This window comes from Lygodium microphyllum, chromosome 17 (assembly GCF_053477565.2).
Source record: "Lygodium microphyllum isolate KBCC chromosome 17, Lygodium_microphyllum_v1.1.10, whole genome shotgun sequence".
In the NCBI taxonomy this organism is placed as follows: Eukaryota; Viridiplantae; Streptophyta; class Polypodiopsida; order Schizaeales; family Lygodiaceae; genus Lygodium; species Lygodium microphyllum.
Window position 1 is genome coordinate 31,254,102 of NC_141151.1, and position 23,052 is coordinate 31,277,153.

At 45.6% G+C, this 23,052-nt stretch overlaps 1 protein-coding gene across 1 annotated transcript in view; it reads left to right on the top strand.

The window, feature by feature from the left end:
- LOC148021750 (histidine acid phosphatase family protein) overlaps positions 1–23,052 on the top strand; it is a 124,533-nt gene that overhangs the window by 67,986 nt on the left and 33,495 nt on the right. Inside the window, exons 5-6 of the mRNA XM_087697284.1 lie at positions 5,900–6,172; positions 15,281–15,439. Of these exons, the coding sequence (XP_087553410.1) occupies positions 5,900–6,172; positions 15,281–15,439 (432 nt within the window). The remainder of the gene's footprint in view (positions 1–5,899; positions 6,173–15,280; positions 15,440–23,052) is intronic.

A 23,052-nucleotide genomic window follows, 5' to 3' on the forward strand; every position in this document is an offset into this window, starting at 1 on the left:
GGCAATCGTGATGGTGAGGTTCAAGGCCGTATGAAAGGCCAAGTACAAGGGTAGTAATGAATTCAATGTAGTAGATATCATCTGTGCATTTGAGTAATACTCATCAACATTCATAAGCTCCTCACGCAAGTTCTAAATTTCTTTTAGGTGATCTTACATAGAATCACCCTCATCCATGTTCAATGTGCCAAGCTCTCTCTTTAAGAAAGAGATGCAAGTCTCATTCTTTCCAGCAAACATTTGCTCCAAGGTCAGCCAGGCTTCTCGTGAAGAAGTTGTAAATCGAATGTGAGGGATAATACACCGCTGAACTGCCAATGCAATCAGTGACAAAGCTTGTGTATCCCATGTATCCAATACCTTTTGAGCTGCTGATCCTTGGGGAAGTGGTTGAAGTGGAGCAGGCTAAACAGGTTGAGTTCCTTGTTGTCCAGGTCCTCTTGGAGTAGTAGGAGCCACAACTCCGGGCCAAACTTCTTCTCCGCTTACATAGTCCCAAAGATTCTTCGCAATCAGCACATTCTTCATCATGAAGGACCAGAGTGAATAGTTGTTAGTATCCAACCTGTCCTCCTTGGATACCTAGGTAAATACATTACCTCCTTGATTTGCCATGATAATCAATGTTGAAAAAGAGCAATGTCCTAGCAAGACCAATCTGGAAATCTCAAAATTTCCAGAAATTACAGCAAATAGCTTGTTGCAATTAGCAAACTAAAGTACACTGTCAAATCTGTCTGTAATGCATGTAGTCCAAGGTGCATTCAATGCTCAGCAACATTGTAGAAGCAAAAGCCCCAAAATTTATTGTCCCAAAATGCACGAAATCAGTCTAGTTCAGATTGTCACTGATGTACATTTGTCAATCTCTGAGCTGACAACAAAAGCCCCAAAATTTCACAAAATCTCTACATGAAATGTGTCCTAGACACTTGCAAAAGTAGAGAGATGCTGGGCAGGCACAAGCCCCTTCCAGTGAAGGAGATCTGAAATAAAATTTGACAAAAATTTTTCTTTTACCCTGATTTTTGGAGCTGGAGGTTGAGCTGGACTGTCGGGCAGTGTAGGCAGACTTGGTGGATGCTGGTGGAGCTTGAGCTGCAGGTGGGCGGGCTGCACACTGGCTTAGAGTGGCGGACGGGCGGCACAGATCAGGTGGCTGGCCACAGGCGCAGGCGCTGCTGCAGGCGGGCGCAGCACTGGGCACTGGGCGGAGGAGACAGGGCAGGGGGCGGCGCAGGCTGCAGACGGGCGCTGCTGCCACTATGCAGAGAGCTGGTGGCATCCGGTGCAGGGGGGGCGGACTAGAGCAGTCTGGCGGCACAGTCGAGCAGGACGACCTGGCGGGCATAGGCCAGGTGGAGGCAGTGGGTGCCTGTTTGGCAGTGCTGTAGGCCCGGTAACGGAGCAGAGTGTTGGTGATGGACAAGTTGGACTGAATGCTGAGGAGCTGGAGCATGGCGGCTCAGCTGGCGGTGGCCACGAGCTAGGCTAAGTAGAGGGCTGCTTAGATACCAAATGTGAGAGGTGGAGAGCATCGAAGCTCAGTTGAGAGTGGAGTAGATAGTGTGGAGAGTGGAAGCACGACACCCAATGCAATAGACTCAAAGTGTCAGATGAAAGTAGAAAGTACAATCCTTAAACCTTAGGGTTGTAAGAGGGTGTTCACACCTGAAGTGTGTGCAACACAATAAGTGCTTGAAAATGTGTAACATAGGCACATAAAATAAAGAAAATAAATCTGGGAGAAAAAACCTCTCGTACGAAGATTAAAAAGTGCCCCAGTGTCCTACTGAGATCACAACACTCCTCTGTGAGCATAGGCATGAGTGAAATCCAACAATCCACAAGATCTAGATTTCGTTTTTGTCAATACTATGAAGCTCCTTTTCCATGGCCTCTTGCCATTTGGGCATGCTTTACATCCTCTTGCCAAATGTTTGGTTAAGAGTTGGCTATTTAATGTGTTGTAAAGATAGATGTAGATAAAGCAGTAGACATGAGTCTAGCAGATCTTATGGGTCCCTTTGGGAACGTGTTTAGTTGAAATATTGTCCGGTGGTACCAACGAGGTAATGGGTCTTTGGGAGGGGCATGGGATTCGGAGACTTTGCAAGCGAGTTAGGGGTGAGAAGGAGACTAGGATCGGTATACGTTAGCTTTTGAAGGGTAGCCTACTAGAATCAAGAGCTTTGCTTTGGGCATGATCTTACCCATCTTGTCATTAAGAGTATGTGTATATGCACAACTTACAAAAACTTGTAGGTGAGAGACAATGGGTTGAATGCTATAAAATGCCTTTCAGGGGTTTTTACGGGGGGCCACCATAGTGGGGCATTGGTTGAGGATATACACCGAAGTGCCAATAGCCTAAAGGCCATAGGCAGTTAGGGAGCTGTGGTGTGAACATCATAGAGCGATCCATGCTCATCATTGTCCAGTTCCTATGCTTCACAACTCTATTTTGAATAGGGAGTTAGTAGAGGTGAGCTAGCACTGAATGCCATGCTCCTATTAAGAACTCAGAGATTTGGTAGGAGACAAACTGTCCATCAGCACTCCTCAGTGTTCCAATACAGGCACCCATTTTATTTTCCACCAAATGCACCTAGGTAGAGAATTATGAGAAGTTTTTAGATTTAGCCTTGAGAAAATATACCCATATATATCTTGAATAGTCACCTACTAATAGAAAGAAGTATAACGCGCTATGTAAAGTGGTTGTGAATACTAACCACATGAATCAATCGAAGACAATGTGCCTTAGCTTGTGCGTGGTTTGCAAAGGGTATGGTGTGCGATGTTGTTTCCCTGATTGACATGCTTTATAGATGTCCTTGGACAGCTTTAGGCATGGAAGGCCCTCAGCCATCTGATAGCTAGAGAACTTATAGAGAGTACCCAAGGGGTTCTATACAATAATGCTTGAGATCCTTATCATTTATGGGATTCCTAGCAACAACTAGGCCACTATGTCTATGTATTCAGAGCCCTCGGTTTTTAGTTGCGATAGAAACTATGATAGTAGATAGGGTTGCTATAAAGAAAACTGCTCCGCCCAAGTGGCAAAGCTGATGGATGGATAAAGATTCACTCCCATTTAGGGGACATAGTACACGTCGTTTGATGAAGCGAGATTTGGGCCTTTGCTAATATCAAACTTTACTTGACCAATGCCCTGAATCTTGGCAAAGAAGTTGTTATTGCATCAAACCTTATGAATGGCAAGATTATGGGAGAGAAATGGTCACTGAGTAGAGTCATGTGATGTGTCCCATCATTGTCCACAATCCAAACAACTTGACCTCTAAGGTTGTGTAGGGTGGGCCTTTGCAGTAACCTAATCATTGGGCAACTCACATATGTGCATCAATGGACTTAGAAAGTCTTGTAGTGGCAAACTCGGTGAGTAGATGCTGGTACTTTGCTAACCTGATCTTTGGGTCATTTTGGTTAATCAAGATTTATATGATGGGTCCTATTGTGAGCCACATAGCAATCAGCCAAGTATTCCTTCTGCTCAGATGCTAGGTCAAAATGTTGCAACTTTGAGTGAAATTCAGGTAAAAGACCTCACATCAACTTGATGATGGTGGAAGCATTCTTGCTCTCCAGGAGTGGACAACCTCGAGAGGAGCCCAATGGGGGTCTGCTTGGTTGGGGTTCCAGCTCTTGAACTAGATCACCTAAGTTCCAAGAATCTAAGACATGCCCCATGAGATTTGACCAAGTGATATAAATAGACCTGTTGAAATGAGTTTATTCAGTGAAAGCATTCTTAATAGAGGCTGATGAGGAATATGATGTGTTTGATAAGAGGGATATTGTGAAAAGATAGGAATAGAGCTTGGTATACTATAAGATACCGAAGGAGGCGGCATCAGAACTCATGGCCCTTGCCCGAATGTAGGTTAAGGCATTGGACATAGCCAAAAGGTGCACTAGGTAAGGACATGCACAAATTGTGGTATCAACTGGGTTACAGTAGGGGCTGGATAAGTAACTATTGCGAATAGATCACTGAAGGTGCTTTGTTTGGGGGATAAAATTGCACCACTGATGCACCTCCACCACCCGGTTGCACAAAGGTAGAGGACCTAGAAAATAGGATGTTTCTAAGGATGATGTTCTCCCTCAGTGTTGTGTGTGGTGCTATTGGTAAATGCGCAAAGAAAGGTGCCATGGAAGAGAAGAGTGGGATGGGTGAGTTTCGAAAGTGAGGTGTAGATGGAAATGAAGTGTATTCAGTGGAAAAATAAGGTGAGCTAGGTGAAATTGAAGTTTTGATGGTGGATTTTGTGAATGTGAAGATGAGACAGCAAAAGCATTCTCGTTCGTAGAAGGAAAACTCAAATAAGATTTACATGGCTTTTTCTTATAATCACCTCTTTTTCTATTTACATACTGATATGGATCCTCTTGATAACCCACACCGAAGCTTGCTATACAGAAGGATGAATGGAAGGACTAGAAATAGAAACTCGTTTACCTTTCACTGATGATGCTGGAATTGTATTGAAAAATGACACATATTCAGTGTGTCCTCCAATTGGGGGGCCTGTCCCAATATGGGGCTCCTTTGGTCCTGCAGAATCCTCTGGTTTGCACATAAGCCACAGGTGCTGATTGAGGTAGATCAGGCTTGATAGAGCTTTCTGCAAGTGCTTTTCATATGCAAGTATGGCAATGAAATGTGAGTTGCATATTGTTATTCAGCTTTCAAATTTCTGGCTCCAGCTGGTGCATACTGCAAAGTACTTGCTGCAAACCTTCTACTCAAATTTTCACAAATGCTAACATACTTTGTCCTACTACTGGGAGATTTTGTAAGGCTAACAACAAGCTTAACCAAATTTTATATACTTCTGAGAATACAAGTTGTTGATCACTTCCTGAGCTAGAGCTTTCAAGAAAGGGGTTTTATCCGATTATTGGATTTTGAACTCTATTGCAATGATTTGCTTTTCGATTTTGTTTATAAATACAAATTTTACGGGTTGTATAAAGCAATATAAAATATCAGTGGAATGAGCTGGATAGAAATGCTTCATAGCTTTCAGAAAGTTTTCTACATGCTACATTTAGTAGTTCACTCTAAACAGTGAATTGTATTCTTAGGAAAAAAGGGGTTGAACAAGGGCGTGCAGATGTTTTGTCTTAAGGTTTTTACGGACGTAAAATATGATGTTGATTTGGACAGCTCCTTGAGGTAATAACATTTGATCCTAACAAAGCGATTGCTGCTTAAGGGCATATTAATAACATCAACAAGGTACAAATGGTCGGCATCGCTTGGATTTGTTGGTCTCTGGCTTACATTGATGTGCTTGGACCGGGATGAGCACAAATCTTCTATCAAATTGAACATATAATGTTAATTTTAACACTATTATTGATTATACAAGTAATTTGTAAAAAACTATAGGTAGGTAGGCAAGATCTCAGTTAGTTCTAAGGTCAGCTAGTTCTTAATTGTTGCTCAATTCATAGTGCTAAAGAATGGGACACATCTTAGAACACCTTGTCCATATCATGAATAGATGTGGCTTACCACCAAGGAACATTGTAAGTGGAGCTGTATGATCTCCCTGATCAATTAATAACAATTGGCTCTCAATTCCAGACAGGGAACTCCACAAGCTGCAAAATGTTTGTAAGGCTGAATCTAGTCATTTAGTCACAACTTCACATTGATTGATGAGGGCCTAACTAGGTTACTCGTGTTTCTATTTGTGGGATGATTGACATGTTAAGTTTGAACTTCATATTTCACTTACATCTTGTTTTGGGTGCTTTCTCTTTAGTTTGATTTATTGAACTGTGGAAGAGACTTATAACTTATGAGCATGTTTTTCTCAGCTTTATGCCGAACAAAAACATTAATGTGCATGCATTGTAGGCTCGACATGGGACTCGAGCACCGACTAAAAAGCGAATTAAACAACTCAATCTATTTGAAGAGCGAGTGCGGTATTTGGCAAGCACAGCTCCACATGCTCCAGCTTGGATGAAAGAGTGGCAGTCTCCATGGAAAGGCAGAACGATGGGAGGAGAATTATTAACCAAGGGAGAGGAGGAAACGTTTGAGCTTGGTCGCCGAATTCATGCTCAGTACGAGATCCTTTTCAAGGAGGATTATCATCCTGAACTTTACTTGATTAGTACAACTCAGGTGTGCTCTCTCTCTCTCTCTCTCTCTCTCTTTTGGGGGGAGGGATCTCTGGATTTGAGTTCTGTGTTGTTTCACAAGTTACTAGGGAGTGGAATGACAATAAAAGATTCAAAAACTGACTAAAGTATGTAACCTCAACAGCACAAACTTTTTCCTTCTGTAAAGACTCTTTTTTGGCATAATCATTCTTTTATTCTAAGATGTTTTTGAAAGCGCACACGTGCACGCATACAAGTATGCACTTTTTTTTTCTCAAAGAGCCTTTTGTATTGATTATCAATGTACAAAGTGGCTAAACTCTTTTGATGAGTGCAGCTGTTAAAACTCTAGGCACACACAGGAAAAAGATCATACTAAGGTTTATCCAATCCTCAACTGCAAGTGCACCTAAAAATTTAGCATAAGAAGCTTTTAATCTGGTAGGCAGATATTCAAAGGTGAGAATTATTTGCTGAATTCAAAGAAGGAAACAAGGACATGTGATAAATAGGCTTTTCCATGTATGGACTGGTGCAAAATTGTAGGCAGCGGTCTCATCTAAAACACCACCATCTATGACATCAGACAGCTGGCACGAGCTATCTTTATCTAGCAAGCATAGATCCGATGGAACAATCCCACACATACGTCTCTGCAAGTGTCACCTTTTCTTAAGTGGAAATTAATTAGTCACTACTTTAGATATGCTTTTTTGCCACTTTGGAAGGGAACTCAACTGATGACAAAGTGAATTAATCTGATTAGCTATCCAGGGCATAGGATGCAGCAGAGTATCCATCCTCTTAGCTGTCATGTCAACCAGAGAAGAGCTCAATGCATTTTGTGAAAGGCTCCGATCTTATAATATGATGCCACTGTTCAATAGAGGGGAAGGTTGAAATGGTTCAAACCTACTCCAAATCCATATTCACAAATGCCTACAATTTGGCCCAAGTTATACATCCTGTGTGCTTGGGGGAAAGGCATGGCTGTACCTTCAGGAGTGAGAATGCTATTCAATGTAGAAATGTTGTTGTCCACCAAAAAAAGACCCTTTGTTATGGAATGATAAAGCTTTAGACACTAAGGAGGAAAGTGGATTTGAGGAGGATTTGGTTGATTATGAGATTGCCATGGACTCCAAAGGAGACATGACTGACTATGACTTTTGATGGACAAACTATTGAACAAATCACAAAGCCTTCACAACAGCACAAAATGTACTCATTCACACAATCATAGTAAGAATCAAATCATAATTAGAATGGCTAGAAATCTTAGAGGTCTTGGAATATGATCAATTTGGTTCTTAGATCATTTTCCCTAACTTGGAAGTTTTCAGCATTGAGCTATATGACTCACCCTTTGATGTTCCATAGACATATGAAGAATCTAGCTCTAAATCCAAAGGCAATACAAACATGAACTTGGTTTTGCAAAAACCAAATGAGGATTAAGTGCTCTGCTCCAATGTGAACTCCATTAGGGAATTTCCTAAATCCTTCTAGACCCTTTCTTGGTTCTACAACAACCAAATGAGGATCAAGTGCTTTGCTTCAATGTGAACTCTGTAAAGAAGTGCTCAAACATAGAAGACACACACAAATGTATTACAAATAATGATAGAACTTAAAGGTGAAGTGTAACTTAGAGATAATGAAGATGAAAGAATGAAGAATGAATAATACAATGCTCAATGCGGTAAACACACTATGCAAAGTGAATACTAAACCTCAAACTTACGCGCCTTTGAAAGGGCCAAGGTAGAGATGAGGTGAAGAGCGTATCAAAGTGTTTGATGTTATCTTCCCTCTATTGTTCTTGTTTTTGGAAGACAGGCTTTTTGATCAAGGGCGTAGGTTTCTTCAATGAGTACCTAGCTTTGATACCATGTAAGGAAATGCTTGACTATAGGATACAAACACAGTTGTACAACAAACACGCAAACTGACGAAGAAATATAGGTAGGATTAGGATGGGCCTTGGTAACATAGGGACAATGACCACAGAAGATGAAAGAAACTAACAATGTTGAATGTAGCGAACACACTATGCAAGGTGAATACTGAACTATGAGCTCCCATGTCTCGAAGGTTTGGGGTAGAGCGTATGAGCTAGAGTGTGTCATACTCTTTTGGATACCGAAACACAGTAGGCAGCCTCTGGAGATATTAGGTAGCTACAAACGTAGCTCAGGAAGGTTGGGACTAGTATCTGACAAATAGTTGGAGTAGAAAAACGGCAAGCGCAGCTGAATCTAGTGACACAACAGCTAGGTGACAGGCTGCAGCAGCAAATCACAGCTTGTTTGCTGTCATGGCAGGCTGTATGGTAGCAAGAACTGGTAAACATAGATGCTGCTTGCCATGTGGCAGTTGGGTGACATTCTGGACAGGTTGTATGTCAGGAGAGTAGATCATGAGGAAGATGTAAATGCAGGCTGGGCAGCATGGAACAACAGTTGCCACTTGATTAGCAGTGAAAGATAGGCTGAAAACAATTGCCAATAATAGAGCAAGTGGTTGGACAACAGCCGCGTGATGATGGATAGTAGTGGGTAGTGACGTGAACTGAGAAATCCTTTGCAAATGGAGAGTGGGCAGTATAGATATGGCACTTGCAAATTGCAAAAGAAGATCAAGAGTGAGGGGTGGGCAGCTTGTCTATTTATAGATTCATGGGTGCTCCGATATTAGGTTGGGTTATGGGACATACACTCTCTAGGAACACAATTTTTTTAAATGAAAGTTTGTTAATTTGATTAATTAAGCATGTTTTTGGGCTATCTAAAATGGCTAATTAGCATATATTGCATTTTTAGCTCAACAAGTCATACTCAAGGTGCTCGAAGTGGAAGTTTGAGAGATACTTCTCATTCATAGACTCTCTAGTAGTGGCTAGGGTATGAAGCCAATGGAACTCAAAGGCCTTTGATTTTGGCTAGGAGAGAAAGTGTGTCATCATATAGAGGCTACTAGGTTGTACCTCTGTGCGAGTATCACTAAAGTAGTTTTGGCATCAAGGACTTTGATTGTGGTCGTTGTAAAGAAAACTTGTCACTCTAGTTTGCAAAGTTGTTGGATGGATAAGAGATTCATTCCATGTTGGGAGACATAATACACTTTTCAATGAAGCGAGATCAAGGCATGTGTTAGTATTAAACTTGATGTGATCGAGACATTGGATCTTGGTTGAGGAGTTATTCCCACATTGGACATTCCCAATAGTAGGGGTTAGGAGATGAGAATGCCATTGATGGGGTCATGTGATGTGTGGCTCCATTGTCCACAATCCAAGCAATTGGAGAGCCAAAAGGTCGTATAGGGTGGGTTTGTGCAGTCCCCTCATTAGGGGACAACTTGCGAATGTGGTCCAAGCTTGCAACCTTGGATGTCTTTGAAGAGACAAGGTGGGCTTGAGGACAAATGTCCATCAAAGGTCTTGCGGACTACTCAGACACACCCTTTGGAGTTGAGAATGGTGTTGATTTTGATGGTTGATTGATGACATTGTGATTCCAAGATCTCCATTGCTCCTGATTTTTTTGGTAGCCATCGTATTGTCTCCCCTGTTGAAGGTCATCCTGAGACTTAGGGGTGGGGGTTTGATTTTTATTTTTGTTTGGATTGTTTGTGTTTAGCCTTTGAGCGACACTTGTCATCAAAATGGTTAGCCTTTTGATAGTATTGGCAGTATGTGTTCTTCTTGGATGCATTTTGTTGTCCCGATTTATGTTTAGATCGAGTGTTTCCTTGTAACTCACCACCTCTACTTGTGTTAAAACATGGAAATTGGTCTTCTTCAAGACTTATTCCATAATCAACAAATCAAAATTGATCTTCTTTATAACTAGTTCTTGAATCTTGCATTGAAATATGAGCAAATGAAGAAGGAACAAAAGTAGAAACATGTGTAGCTTGAATTGGAGTGGATGGATTAGGCTGAAAGAATGGAACACACTCGGTGTTTCTCTTTCCAATGGGGGGCCCATCCCAAATGGAGGCTCCGACGATCTTGCAACATCTTCATATTTATGTGCAACATCTGAAGGGAAAGGCTCATATATACCTTCAATGGTTTGCTGGGTGCAATGCATAGGAACCAAATCATATTTGGCCCATTAGATCTTGAACGGTTGGTAAGAACCATGATAGTTAGATGTTTCTCTACCATTGTTAGATTCTCAAGGAGCAAGTTGTGAGACCCATTATGTTCTCGGCATAGGCTGTTTTGGAGATTGAAGTGGTGAAGTTCTATTTGAAGTCATCTTCCCTTTGATAGTTCTTATCTTTGAAAGAACTGGGGCAGAGGTGGGTTGGTGAGTATGTTGTACCTCGGACGGATCCCCAATCGCAGTAGGCAGCCTCCAAACAATGACCAGTTGTTGTAAATGGCTAAGAACAACAATTCAAGCTACATTGTCCGAAAATGTAGGGCTGAAGATGTTGTTGACTGATCAAGCAGTGTACATAGTAGCAAACATTTAACGAACACTATTTGGCTCCCGGAGACAGTGTGGAAGCAGGGTGGCAGTTGTAGGCTTAAAATGCAGCAATTTGGGATGATGGTCATTGGTGATGGCCAGTTGATGACATGGTAGCTGTAGGCAGTAGTCTGGCAGCAAATGCAGGGTTTGTAGCAATCGCTACGGTGATGGCCGTGTTGAAGAGGCTGTAGACCAGTTGCAATAGCAATGGTAGCAATGGAGGGGGATTGAATGCAGGTGCCTGGCTGGTACACAACACCACAAACTGAAGTATTCACCTAGAGAGGGGTGTAGACAGCAGTCAGCAGGTAGGGTGCCATCAATGTGTAAGACAAGGTTAAGGCTGAGTGGTGTGTTAGCTTTATTTATTATCATGTGTGAACACACATTATTGTGTGTAAAAGTGCGTATTTAGTCGTGAACACATTTTACCCCACTTAGCATTAAATAAGGGTCGAAGCGTTAGCTACATATATTAGCCTATATATTTAGGCCCTATCACTTGTACTTGCCACTCACTTCTCTCACCTATCATTATCAATCTATCTTGCCTAGTTGATTTGATGGAGGCCGATATTTTGGAGGAGGAAGTGGAAGAGGTGCTGTCTCATTTGCCTCAAAGGAATAGCAGTTTGGCTGGGATGGGCTTCCTAATGAACTGTTTTCAGCCCATGTGGAGCAACTTAAGGACCCATTATCACGTTTGTGTCATTGTGTCAGCAAGTGTGGAATTCTAGTTAGATGCCTTCAGACTGGAAGATTGTTGTCATTCTGTTATTGCCGAAGGTTCCCTCTCCATCCTCCTTGAAACAATGGAGGCCCATCTATGTTATGGGTTCTGTATATAAAATCTTTTCTAAAATCATTGCCAATAGGTTGCAGAAAGTATTTCTGCAGTTGATTTATCTAGGTCAATATGGTTTCATTAAGGGCCGGAATATAATGCACAATATTTTGAATGTTCAATTGGGGATCGACTATGCTAAAGCTTCAGCCTAGGAGGTGGTTATACTTCAGCTTGATAGTGAAAAGACATTTGATCATGTTAGCTGGTCTTTTTTGTGGCAGCTAATGATCACCATGGGATTTGGGCCTCGTACGATCTCTCTTGTGGATACTATTAGTCAAGGTGTTGTTGCCCGCATTGCACTTAACAGAGGGATCACGGATGAAATTGCCTTGTTCTGGTCTCTTTGACAAGGCTGCCCTCTTAGCCCTTTGCTGTTCACTTTAGTCACTCACCCGATGCTTTCATTGTTGGACAAGTTGGCCGGTCAAGGGGAGATAGTTGGTTTGACTCTTCCTAGTGGGGCCCAACTTTTGGGGCAATCTTTGGTAGATGATTCCTTCATGTTTCTTAAGGTTGATCGCTCAAATGTCAATCGAGCAATGGTTGCATGGAATATTTTTGCTATTGCATCAGGACTTCATATTAACGCTCAGAAATCTATACTGCTTTCTTGAACGGAAAATGATTTTTCAGGCCGTGGGCTAGCATGGAATTGTGATTTCTAGGGGAAACATAACAAGAGCTCTCTCTCTCTCTCTCTCTCTCTCTCTCTCTCTCTCTCTCTCTCTCTCTCTCTCTCTCTCTCCATGGAGTTCCATCTGTCATGGCCCGTTGATCACACACTCTAGCTCCATAACCAACAGCGATATCAGAGTGGGTTGGACTTCAGCTTCGCCTGTGGCTGCCTAATCTTCTGTTGGTTCTCTATATGTATCCATCTTGTGTGTTTATCATATTCGTCCATCATTGCTAAAGAATAGTAGCAACAGAAGAAGAAGAAGAGGAGAATGAATTGAAGTGTTGAGCTTCTTGTTTGTCTTCGTGCGTCCACGTCTTGTTAGATGTGTGCTCGCTACCGGATCACCTGCCATTAGACGTGTTCGTTGTTATCTACACTTGCAAGCCATGTAATTAAAATTTAATGAGATGGCACTTAAGGTAACTGTTATTCACCTTTCTTTAAAAAGCATGTATTGGCCTTGTGCCCATGAGTCGCCCTGCTCTTGCCAATTGCCTTGCTCAACCTATCATGGCTAGCCACATCACGTCTACTTGCAACTTGCAGTGCGCCATATTGCCTGTTGACGTGTTGACCTGAAGTGATCCTTACCTGATATCGGTGACAGCTTGCCATGTAGGTCTTTGTTTCCAGCAGACATGTGGTTTGTCATTACAGTGGGCCCATTTGGGCTATGACTCATCTTAAACATGTCATCAAGGCCTTCTCACTTGTCTTGACATCATTTATCTTCCAAGATAAGGCTCATTAAACCTTATTAAGGAAAGTTTAATTTTACTTTTTGGTTTCTATTGAAATTTCTCAAATTTTCATTGATGCAGTTTGGGGCTTTTCCAATCTGAGCTAGATTTCTTTAAACTTCTTCATTGAAATTTGGGGCTTTTCATGTTGGAGCCCTTCGACATCCAATCAAGGTCCCCAACAATAGAATGAAGATCATTCGAGTGCTTGCCTTTGGCATTGGACAAAAAATGACTTGCCAAGCGTCCAGTGCTTGGCAACAACCTCAAGTGGTTGACATCCACTACATTGTCCTCAACGTCAACATTGAGGGGGGATTTTTATTGCAACAAAAATTTTAAAAAGTAAAAATAATATTGAAAAATGAGAAAATATTAAGAACTTTAAGAAATATCTTACTTCGGGTCCTTGAGCTTCTCGGTAGACCATGTGATAATCATCCTCACGTTGCACCTCTCTCACTTATGTATCTACTTTCTAGAATCATTGTACACGATTAGATACTGCCTCTTTGAGGTAAGACCTTCCCTTTTTCTTTTTCATATGTTTTGTGTTACAGGTTCAGTCACCCCTGACCCAAAGAGGGGTTTGTTAGCTCTATTTATTCTCGTGTGTGAACACATATTATTGTGTGTGAAAGTGCGTATTTAGGTGTGAACATTTTTTACACCACTTAGCATTAAATAAGGGTCAAAGGGTGAGCTACACATGTTAGCCTATATATTCAAGCTCTATGAGCTGTACTTGCAACTCACTTATCTCACTGATCATTATCAATCCATCCTTCAGTTTGTGTGTACTTACAAGGGTTCCATCTGCCATAGCCCGCTGGTCACACACACAAGCTCCATACCCAACATGGTGGGAAGCCTTCTATTTATAGATGTAGATCCTCCCAAGATTTGGCTTATGGGACACAAACACTCTCTAGGAAAGTTTGGTAATTTAATGAAAAGCTTGGTAATTGTATGTTTTGGGTCTGTTTTAAAGAGCTAATTGAATGTTTTAAGTTTGTAATGCATTTCTTAGCTCAACAAACTCTATGAGGGAATCTTCTTCCACATCATTTATACCTGTCCATTTGATCAAATAGTGCCCCTTCCCAACTCATAGCAAATTTTGTAGCAAAACTATATGCATGTATGGAACCCTTAAAAGGTTCCAAAACCAATCCTCAACAGGTATCATTATTTCCAAATGCATTCGTGCAAGGATTAGTGAATAGCTATCAAAACTTTAAATAGAAATTAGGGCCACATATGATTCAGCCCAAATTGTGAATCCATGCTTCAATCATACTATCAAATTCCACCGTGATCACCTCAAGGAAACTTCTGGAAATCACTATGGCCATGAGTCAAAACTATAGAAAGTAAAGCATTTGCAGTGAGGTTGAGGTTGATGTTCAAGTGTCAAAGGTTAAGGTTTCTGGTTTTGCAGTCTTGATGGGACAGGACCTATGACAGCAACAATACCCATCTCCTCGGGGTGGTTGTGATTTATTTTTTGAATGTGAGCATTTGTTGGTAATATGATTAGCCTGTATCAATGTGTAGTCCTCCCATCTTATAAAATATTTATGTCCATTAAAATGGTGATTATAAGAAAGATTATGTCCAAATGTACTTGAGTACCCTGTTCAATATGGCAGGTGAGAAATATTGTGTGAAACATTGGCTGTACAGGTGTAATGGCTTGAAAACTACAAGAGGATGAAGGTTTTGTGCAGCAGAGAAGAATCATGGCTGTGTGTTTTTGGGGAAAATAGCATCCAGAGAAGTTTAGGTTGTAAGAAGAATGAATACTTACTAAGTAAAGGGATGACCATGGCTTGTTTTGGGGCTACATCCATAAGTTTGAATTCACACCCTTTCACATCTGTAATAAAGGCTAAAGGAATATGCATTTGTTGTTTCCTTCTGATTTCAGCTGCTCTTTTGTCTTTCATGGAATGCCCTGGTTCTTTAATACCGCTAGTATTTCTTTTGATCGTAAAACCACTAAGCAGACTTCAAAACCATTTACACATGTAATGGTCTGAAGACTGGAACAGCATGAAGGTTTTGTGCAGCAAAGAAGAATCATGGCTGTGTTTTTGGGGGAAAATAGCATCTAGAAAAGTTTTGAGTTGTAAGAAGAGGATAAATATGTACTAAGTAAAGGGGACATGATGGCTTGTTGGTGGGGCTACAGCCATAAATCTGAATCCACACCCTTTCACATATGTATTTCAGTGGCTCTTTCTTCATTCATGAAATGTTTTTGTTCCTCAATACTGCTAGTACTTCCTTTGACTGTCTAACCACTAAGCAGACTTCATAACTATTTGGGAAAAATGGTTGAGTAGTTTACTAGCACCATTGTTTCACACAGGTACCAAGGTCTGCTGCAAGTGCTGTAGCATTTGGAATGGGATTGTTCGCTGGAAAAGGAACTCTGGGACCTGGTTCTCATCAGGCCTTTGCTGTTTTGAGTGAGAGTCGTACACATGATGTGCATCTGCGATTTTACGAGACTTGTGAGGCTTACAAGGTAAATGGGTCTACTCTCAGAAGCTAGAGGCAACATCAGACTTTTGCAGTTTACATTGGTTGCATCTTCTCACAAGGGGTTTGGATACATATCACTGAGTGCAATTTAAAGTTGGATTTGTGTGTTTGAATCTTGTTTTATGAAAGTAAAAGTCTTTAGCTTTATTTAGAACTCACTGTCTCTGAGCAGTAACTCATGATGTCTTTGAAGCTATTCCAGTTTTTTCACCGACTGAGAACTCAAATATGATAGCCTTACTTTTTTTTTTTTTTTTTGCAAATAAAGTGTGGCTAATTATATTACTTCAGTAAAAACTTGAATACAAGGAAGTGCTCTTGTTCAATAGACTAGCTGGAGCTGATGCAGAGTCACACATATATCAAATGTATAAGCCTCTCAGGGCGGTCTAGGGGGGATGGGGGCAAGAAGCCATGGAGGGGGGGTGTATCGCAATCTGGGGCTGCGTGCTTGCAATACGAAAAACAGGTCCTGGCCGCCCCAAGTGCGCATGAAATGAGAACAAAGCTCCTGACGAGCTCTAGACTTGCCCTGCACCTAGTCCCATCGGCCGCGGAGGGAGTGGATGATAGAGGTCCAGAGTTCTGCTAAGGTCGCCTGTGCTGAAAGTCTCTCTTCTCCAAAAGCCTCTTGACACCGCACCTTCCAGATATGCCATCCAGTAAGACTCTCTATGATCTCCCATACCTCCGAACGGTTTGCTGTGGGCTCCACTACTTGGCGGATGGGAAGAGCCTCCAGCCCGACCACTACACACGATGCTGCCTCAATAATGCATATCGTGTCTTACATCCCGGCCTCATACAAAAGGTGATGTCTCTGGCTGACTGCGTGCTAGTAGAAAGCTTCCCATGAGATACATCCAAGACTGGGTTCTATACGGCGGAGGATGCGGCATGCTTCTCTCCACACGAGCTGTGCTGCCTCACACGATCAAAGGCAGTGCTTTGGAGTTTCCAGAGGTTGCCATGTACATCGCTTACAACCTCCCTCCTTCTGCATCTGGACTAGCGAACTTCCCACCGCCAGACCTTCGTGTGCCACTAGCCATAAGAAATACGACACCCTCCTCGGCCTCTAGCTATCCCATAGGCGGTGCTAAAAGGTCCGTCGAAAAGCCTTTGTGATGCTGTGCTTCGCCCAGTGCCTGGTACGTGATGATGCCCAATCCATCTCCTGCATCAATACGTGTTTGCCAATCCTGGCTGTGTACTCCAGGAACTTCGGTGGCTTCTTGGCGACTGCAGTGGCCGGCCATAGCCACTTTCCCGGATTCCACTCCAGCTCATCAAGTGGTCTGCCCTCCCAAATCCAGAGGTGCCACTTTTTGAGCTCCTCCCCAGAAGATATAACGGTCTAGCCGCCATGTCTTCCCCTTAAGACTAACCACCCGAATCCTCTTTCATGGAAGGACAACTATCCCCTCATCCTGTTGCCTTGTGTCAATGGCCAGACGCCCGTCCTCCTGTACGGTGAAGAAAGTCCCATGTGGGGCGCCTCCCACTCTACCTGCCACCTGTAGGGGGATACCTGTTGGTGAGAACTTGGTGGCCCATACCTCCCGGCGCTCTATCGGCTCTCATCTTGGGGGGGTAAGCCACTCTTGAGATATAGGTGCGTCTATCTCCCTTCTCTTGAGCTCCACTTCTCTCTAGCAACTTGATGCCCGCTGCAACACCCCCTCATCCATCATCCTATACACCTCTCGCCATGTTTTGATGGTACGAGCTGGGCTGGTCTTCCACCTAGCCCACTGGATGTGGGGGACGCTCACCAATCTGTATCTCCTCCCAATCTCTGACTTGGGGGTTTCAGATCACTGGCTAGCGGTCTATCTCCTCGTGGCAGCTTGGGGGGCTCTGAATTAGGGCCTTACGAAGCCCGTGCCACACACGAAGCAAATTGCGTAAGAAGAGAGATGTTGGGGGGGGGATATCTGGGCTATTATGAAGATTAATATCAGGGACGATCTCCACTCACCGCCAAGCCTTGCTCTATACTCGTGGAGACCCTCCTGTAATAGGACCTTCCAGGTCTGCCCTCGTGGTGTGAGGCCGCGAACTACTAGCTTGCCCAAGAGGGCCATACTTTGATACTCTGGATCTATCATCGCCAACTCTCCCTCTGACTGATGCCGGATGATGGTCGCCCACGCTACCTTGGCTTGGGAATCCCTAGAGCCATCTGGCGACCCAGCCTAGAGGAAATTCCGCACTTGGTGGCGAAGCTGTACTACACAGGATGAGGCGAAGCACCAACACGAGGCGATGTACCAAGCCGTCGCTAGGAGGACTTGGTTAACCGTCAGGGCTCGGCCTCTAGGGAAAGGCGAGCGGTACTCCAGTAGGTTAGCTTCCTTCGAAGAGTGAAGGACTGGAAGAAACTGGTGGGTGGGAGTGATGTCGAGTCCCACATGGAACCCTAGGTAATGGATGGTTTGCCCTTTGCCCACCCATCTAAATCCCAAGTGAAAGCCCCACTCTGTGGTAGAGTCTTGGTTTGTAAGGAAACCAGCCAACTTTTGCCAGTTGATTTTCGCTCCTGCTGCAGTACAGAATACCTCGAGAGCTAGTCTCACTCTCTCCAGCATCAACTTATCGTCCTCTATGTAGAGTGTTGTATCATTTGTATAACAACTCCGTCTCCTTTCTCACTGAAAGTTGAAGGTCGTGTAACCCACTCACACGTGACCTGAGGAAGTGAGACATCGCCTCTGCAAAGAGTACGAATAGGTACGGGGCTAGGGAGCGCCCCTACCGGGACCAATCTCTCCAGTCGAAACTCCTTTCCTCGCTTGCCACCTATGAGAACCCTGTTGGTAGCCGATTTGTAAAGTGCCGATACCTCGCAGATCCATGCCTGGGGGAAGCCTAACCTCACCATAGTGCCCTCTAAGAAGTCCCAGTCCACCTTGTCATAGGCCTTCTCAAAATCTAGGAGTAGTACAACCAGTCCCTGACCACTATGTTGGGCCCACTTTGTCGTCTCAAAGAAAGTGTAGACATTGTCAAGGATGCTCCTATCTTGGAGAAAGCTTGTCTGTATGTAAGTCCCAATCCACCTTGTCATAGGCCTCCTCAAAATCGAGGAGTAGTATAACCAATCCCTGACTACTATGTTGGGCCCACTCTGTCGCCTCAAAGAAAGTGAAGACATTGTCAAGGATGCTCCTATCCTGGAGAAAGCTTGTTTGTATGTTATGAATGATGTCTGGAAGCACAAGGCGGAGTCGCCTACGAATCATCTTTGCCAGTGCCTTATAGGCCATTGACAACAAGGTGATTGGTCTCCACTAGGATAGCTCCAATCGGTCTCTGCCTTTGGGGAGGAGACTGATAAGATCTGCCAAAAGACTCCTTAGCATCCGTCCAGAAGTGAAAATCTCCTGGAAGGCCAGCAGTAAAGGGTCCTTCACCACCTCCCATAGGTAGTGAAAAAGGCCTTAGAGAGGCCATCCTCCCCCAGGCATTTTTACCCGTCCTATGAATGGAAAGCCTTCTCTAGTTCCTTCTCTGTGAAGGGAGACTAGGAGGGAGCGTCCCATCTCCTCTGTGATGAGGGACGGGATGTGATCCCAGACCTGCTGTCTACATTGTTGTCCTCTAGCTGAAGCTGTCTCTTGCTGGAACAGGCGCCTGTAGTAGTCGGTGGCAATGTCCATCACCTCGTCTGGGCTAGAACGAGTCCTCCCATATTGATCCGGAAGATTGCGTATCTGCTCTTCTGAAGTGCGGGGTTGATGGACCTGGAAAAATTCCTTGCATATTGTGTCTCCTTTCCACGCCCAAAATGTTGCTGAGGTACAGAATGAGAACTCCGAGCGCCTATTGTCTAGGTCGGCAATGGTTGCTCGTGCATGCACCTCTTGTGCGTGGAGGATGGGATCCCCTGGTGTCTCTCGTAGTAATCTTTGTGTGGCTAGTAGGTCCTGTCAGAGAGTGCTCTCTCCTTCTCCTAGCTCTACTACCTAGCTTGTAAGGTTGCCTCTTGGCAGATACTGCTTGATTCAGCTAGGATCTTTGCAACTTCTTCTGCGATCTGGTCCCTCTTTCCCCATTCCTTAGTCCAGATTTGCTCAATCTGTCTCTTCAGCTCCTCCCTTCTATAGATTGTGTCAGGGGTCCGACCAGCATCGCGAATCTAGGGCAGATGGTGGGGGTCAAGTGTGAGGAGAATCGGGAAGTGATCGAACAAAGTGGTGCCCGCCAACTGGCCTACCTGGCCTCCACGAGAGCATTCCCACTCTCCCACATAGAACATGTCCAGCCGCTCCAGCAAGACTCCGCCTAGCCGCATGTATCCCCAAGAGAAATCCAACGATCTCTTTGTCCTGTGGAAAGCTGAGTCTCTTTAAGCATTGCTGCTCCTACTGCCAGTAGGAAGACCTCTCATGTCTCTTGCTCCTCCCCAGCCATGCCCTGGTAGTTTCTGCCTCTACCTTGCTGATCCTCTAAGGCCTCCAAATTGTTGAAGTCTCCTCCAAGGATCCAGGAGTCCACCTCTGGGAGTCTTGCAGCAATCTCCACCCAGAACCTGCTGCGTGCCCTAACCTCAGCAGGGGCATAGACATTGAGGACTCTAAGGCACGAGTCCTGAATATCCAATCTGATCCATAAAACCCTGTCGGCCACGATCGTCCCGTAGTCTCGTACACAGGCGGTGAGGCTTGGGCCAATAGAGGTACATACGCCTCAGCTCCTGCTGTGGGCATTGATGGCATACTCCTAGTAAGTGTGTGAACTGCCCGGGAGTACCTTCCCTACCCACTGGGCTTGGGCGGGAGTGAGCTTGTGCTCCTGTATAAGGAAGATGTCGATCCATCCGGCAAGGGCAGGCTGTAGCTCCTGCCGAACAATCAATTTCTTGGAACCACGTGCTCCACTATAGTGGAGGCTGTTCACATTCCAGGATGCAAGATGTAAACTCATGGGGATACCTGTGAGTGACCGAACAGACATCTGTTCGGTGTGGAAGTTGCTGATGAGGAAGAGGAGCTATGAGGCATGCGGATATGCTTCACTACCGGCCTGGACGGTGAGCTCCATTCCCCCATGGTAGCCCTCGGGTGGACCATGGGGGTGATGAATGCGCGTGGTGGTACCACTAGGGCATCTATTAGCCAAAGTTGGGTGGTGAGACTCTGTGCAATGGTAGAAATGGGCCGCTTGTGCCAAGGGCCACTCGATCACATCCATCGGGGCTCTCCATTGCGGAGGGGCTCGAAAGATAATGCTCAGATGTGGGACCTCAGCCCCAACCCACGAGTTAATGTCCATCATGCAGCCTGGCCATTGCTGGGAGAAGAGTGTCAATCCACCTTCTCCCATCCACTGGGAGATGTGATCTGCCACGTGGCTCTTCACCTCCTCCTCTATCTGGGTCGACATCCAATCACTTGTGTGAGACGTCTGAAGGAAAAAAGCATAGTTTGGTCCATCCGTTGCTGCCAGTAGATGGACCTTGCCGCTCCTTGACTTGCGTACTACCAAGATTCCCACCTCTAGGGGTAGTGGGAACTCTCTGCGCTCCGCAATTCTCAGGTAGGAACACGATCCACTGCGAAAGAACTCCTGTGGTAGTAACTGCGCCTGTCTCGGGAAAGTGTGACGGGCGTCGTGGATGGAGGAGTTGGTGGCCGTGTGGGGAGGGGAGGGGGGCCTAGACTACCAGTGGGTGGAGGATGTCGGTGTATGGGGGTTCTCACCTCCTGTTGGGGGGGGGGGGTGTGGTTGCCTGTGCTGGGTGGAGATCAGGGGTATTGGTCAGTGGGGGTGGTGGTGGAGAGGGGGAGGATCAAGGGGTGGTGGGATGGTTGGAGACACATGGTAGGTGTGGGGGAGGGCCAGTAGCTTTGGAGGGTGGGGGCTGTGGACTAGGGTCGGGAGGGGGGTCATGGGGAGTGGGGGGTGGGGGCTGTGGGCCCTCGGGTGAGGTTGCCTGTGATGCCTTTGTGGGGGGTGGATGTGTAGGCATGTGGTCCTGCCGGGTGGGGCGAGGAGGGGGGGGGGGGGGGGGGCGACACTCGCCCTTTTGCTCCCTGCTACCATGGTTGTGTCTTAGGGGCTGACTGCGGCCCCCCTGCCGTTTCCCTCTTTGCCATTTTTGGACCAATGTGAAGCCGTCCGTGCCCACCTGTGGGCCTGTCGGCGAAGCTGCCTCTGCTCCAAAGCACGTGCACTCTGCTACCAGATGCCCAAAATCATGGCAACATAGGGACTGCCCGGGCTGCCTCGTCAGAATATTTTGCTGCCTAAAGGAGAGTGCGCCTACCTCAATCTCTAAAAATTGCGGTATGTTCTTTGTCTCTTTCACTGCCACCCGTACCTTTGGAACTCCTACGGCTGTCACTGCGTCCGCAAAAGAGGTGGGAAGGACAGAGCTGAAGAGCCGTCCAAAGTCTTCCACAAGTTGACAATACTCTATCGCCAGTCCGGGGAAGAGTAGGGTGACCAGGTGTCTAAGGAAACTGTTGTGGAGTGCGAATGCCCCCACTGTAAAACCACTGTACCAAGGGACCATGTAAATGACCCCCTTCGTGGAGGCATAAGGTGAAGTGGCCACTAACTCCTAGGCTGCGTTTGCCGAGGTGAGTCATACCATGAAGATCCCTTGCCCCATGAGAATCACCTCCATGATCTGCGCCGTGCCGATGCGCAGAATGGAGTGAAGCCAGTCCCAAAGCTGAGGCTTGGAGGGGGAGCGCCCAATGACCTGACCAAAGATCGTTGTTTCTTTTAGCTCAAGCTCTGTGGCATGAATTGCTAAGAGCTGTTCCTCAGGGAGAACTACGGGCACGGTGTTTGACAAGGGGGCACTCGTAGAATGCGTCGGTGTCTGACCATAGGTTTCCATTGCGCGTCCCTTTTGAGAACCTACCAAACACACTATTGTACTGTCAGAGAAGGGGGTGTTGTTGCTGCAAGTGGAGGGAGCAACCGGGGGGGGGGGGGGGGGGTGGTTTCTATTTTGCCAGCCATGGAGGCACCGGGCACCATGGGTGATTGCGTTAGGCTGGAGCTGCACGGCTGGGGGGCCTGGCACCACAGGGTGAAGGCCAATGCGTGCCTGGGGTCAGAGTGGCGTTGCTGAATGTGGAGGGGCTGGAATGTCTGCTTGGGGCGGCAGAGGAGAAGAAACCCAGGGCGGGGAGGGAAGGGGCAGCGCAGATGGATGCAGGCAGCCGGGGGTCACCCTGCAAATAGGCTGTAGGGAGGGGGAGGGGGAGGGGGAGGGGGGGGGGGGGGGGAGGGGCAGCATGTAGGCGAGGGTGCAGGCAGGCAGGCGGCAGGGGGCCACAGGGTGGGGGGGGGGCAGGATATAGGCGAGGACGAGGGGGGCGCAGGCCCAGTGTGGTGGCACGGAGGATGGGGGATAGTGATGTGCCAAGAGGGATGGGGAACAGCGCGATAACGGTGGCGCCAGAGGGACCGGGGGGGGGGGGGGGGGCGTGCGACGTCAGTCAGCGGGGGAGGGGGGGTTTGACGGTTGCGATGGTGGGGGCGTGGGTAGTGGCGTGTCGGACGGAGCTTGTTTTTTTCAGCAGTCTACCTTCTAGATCTACATGTGTTAGATACATTTATGATAGCCTTACTATG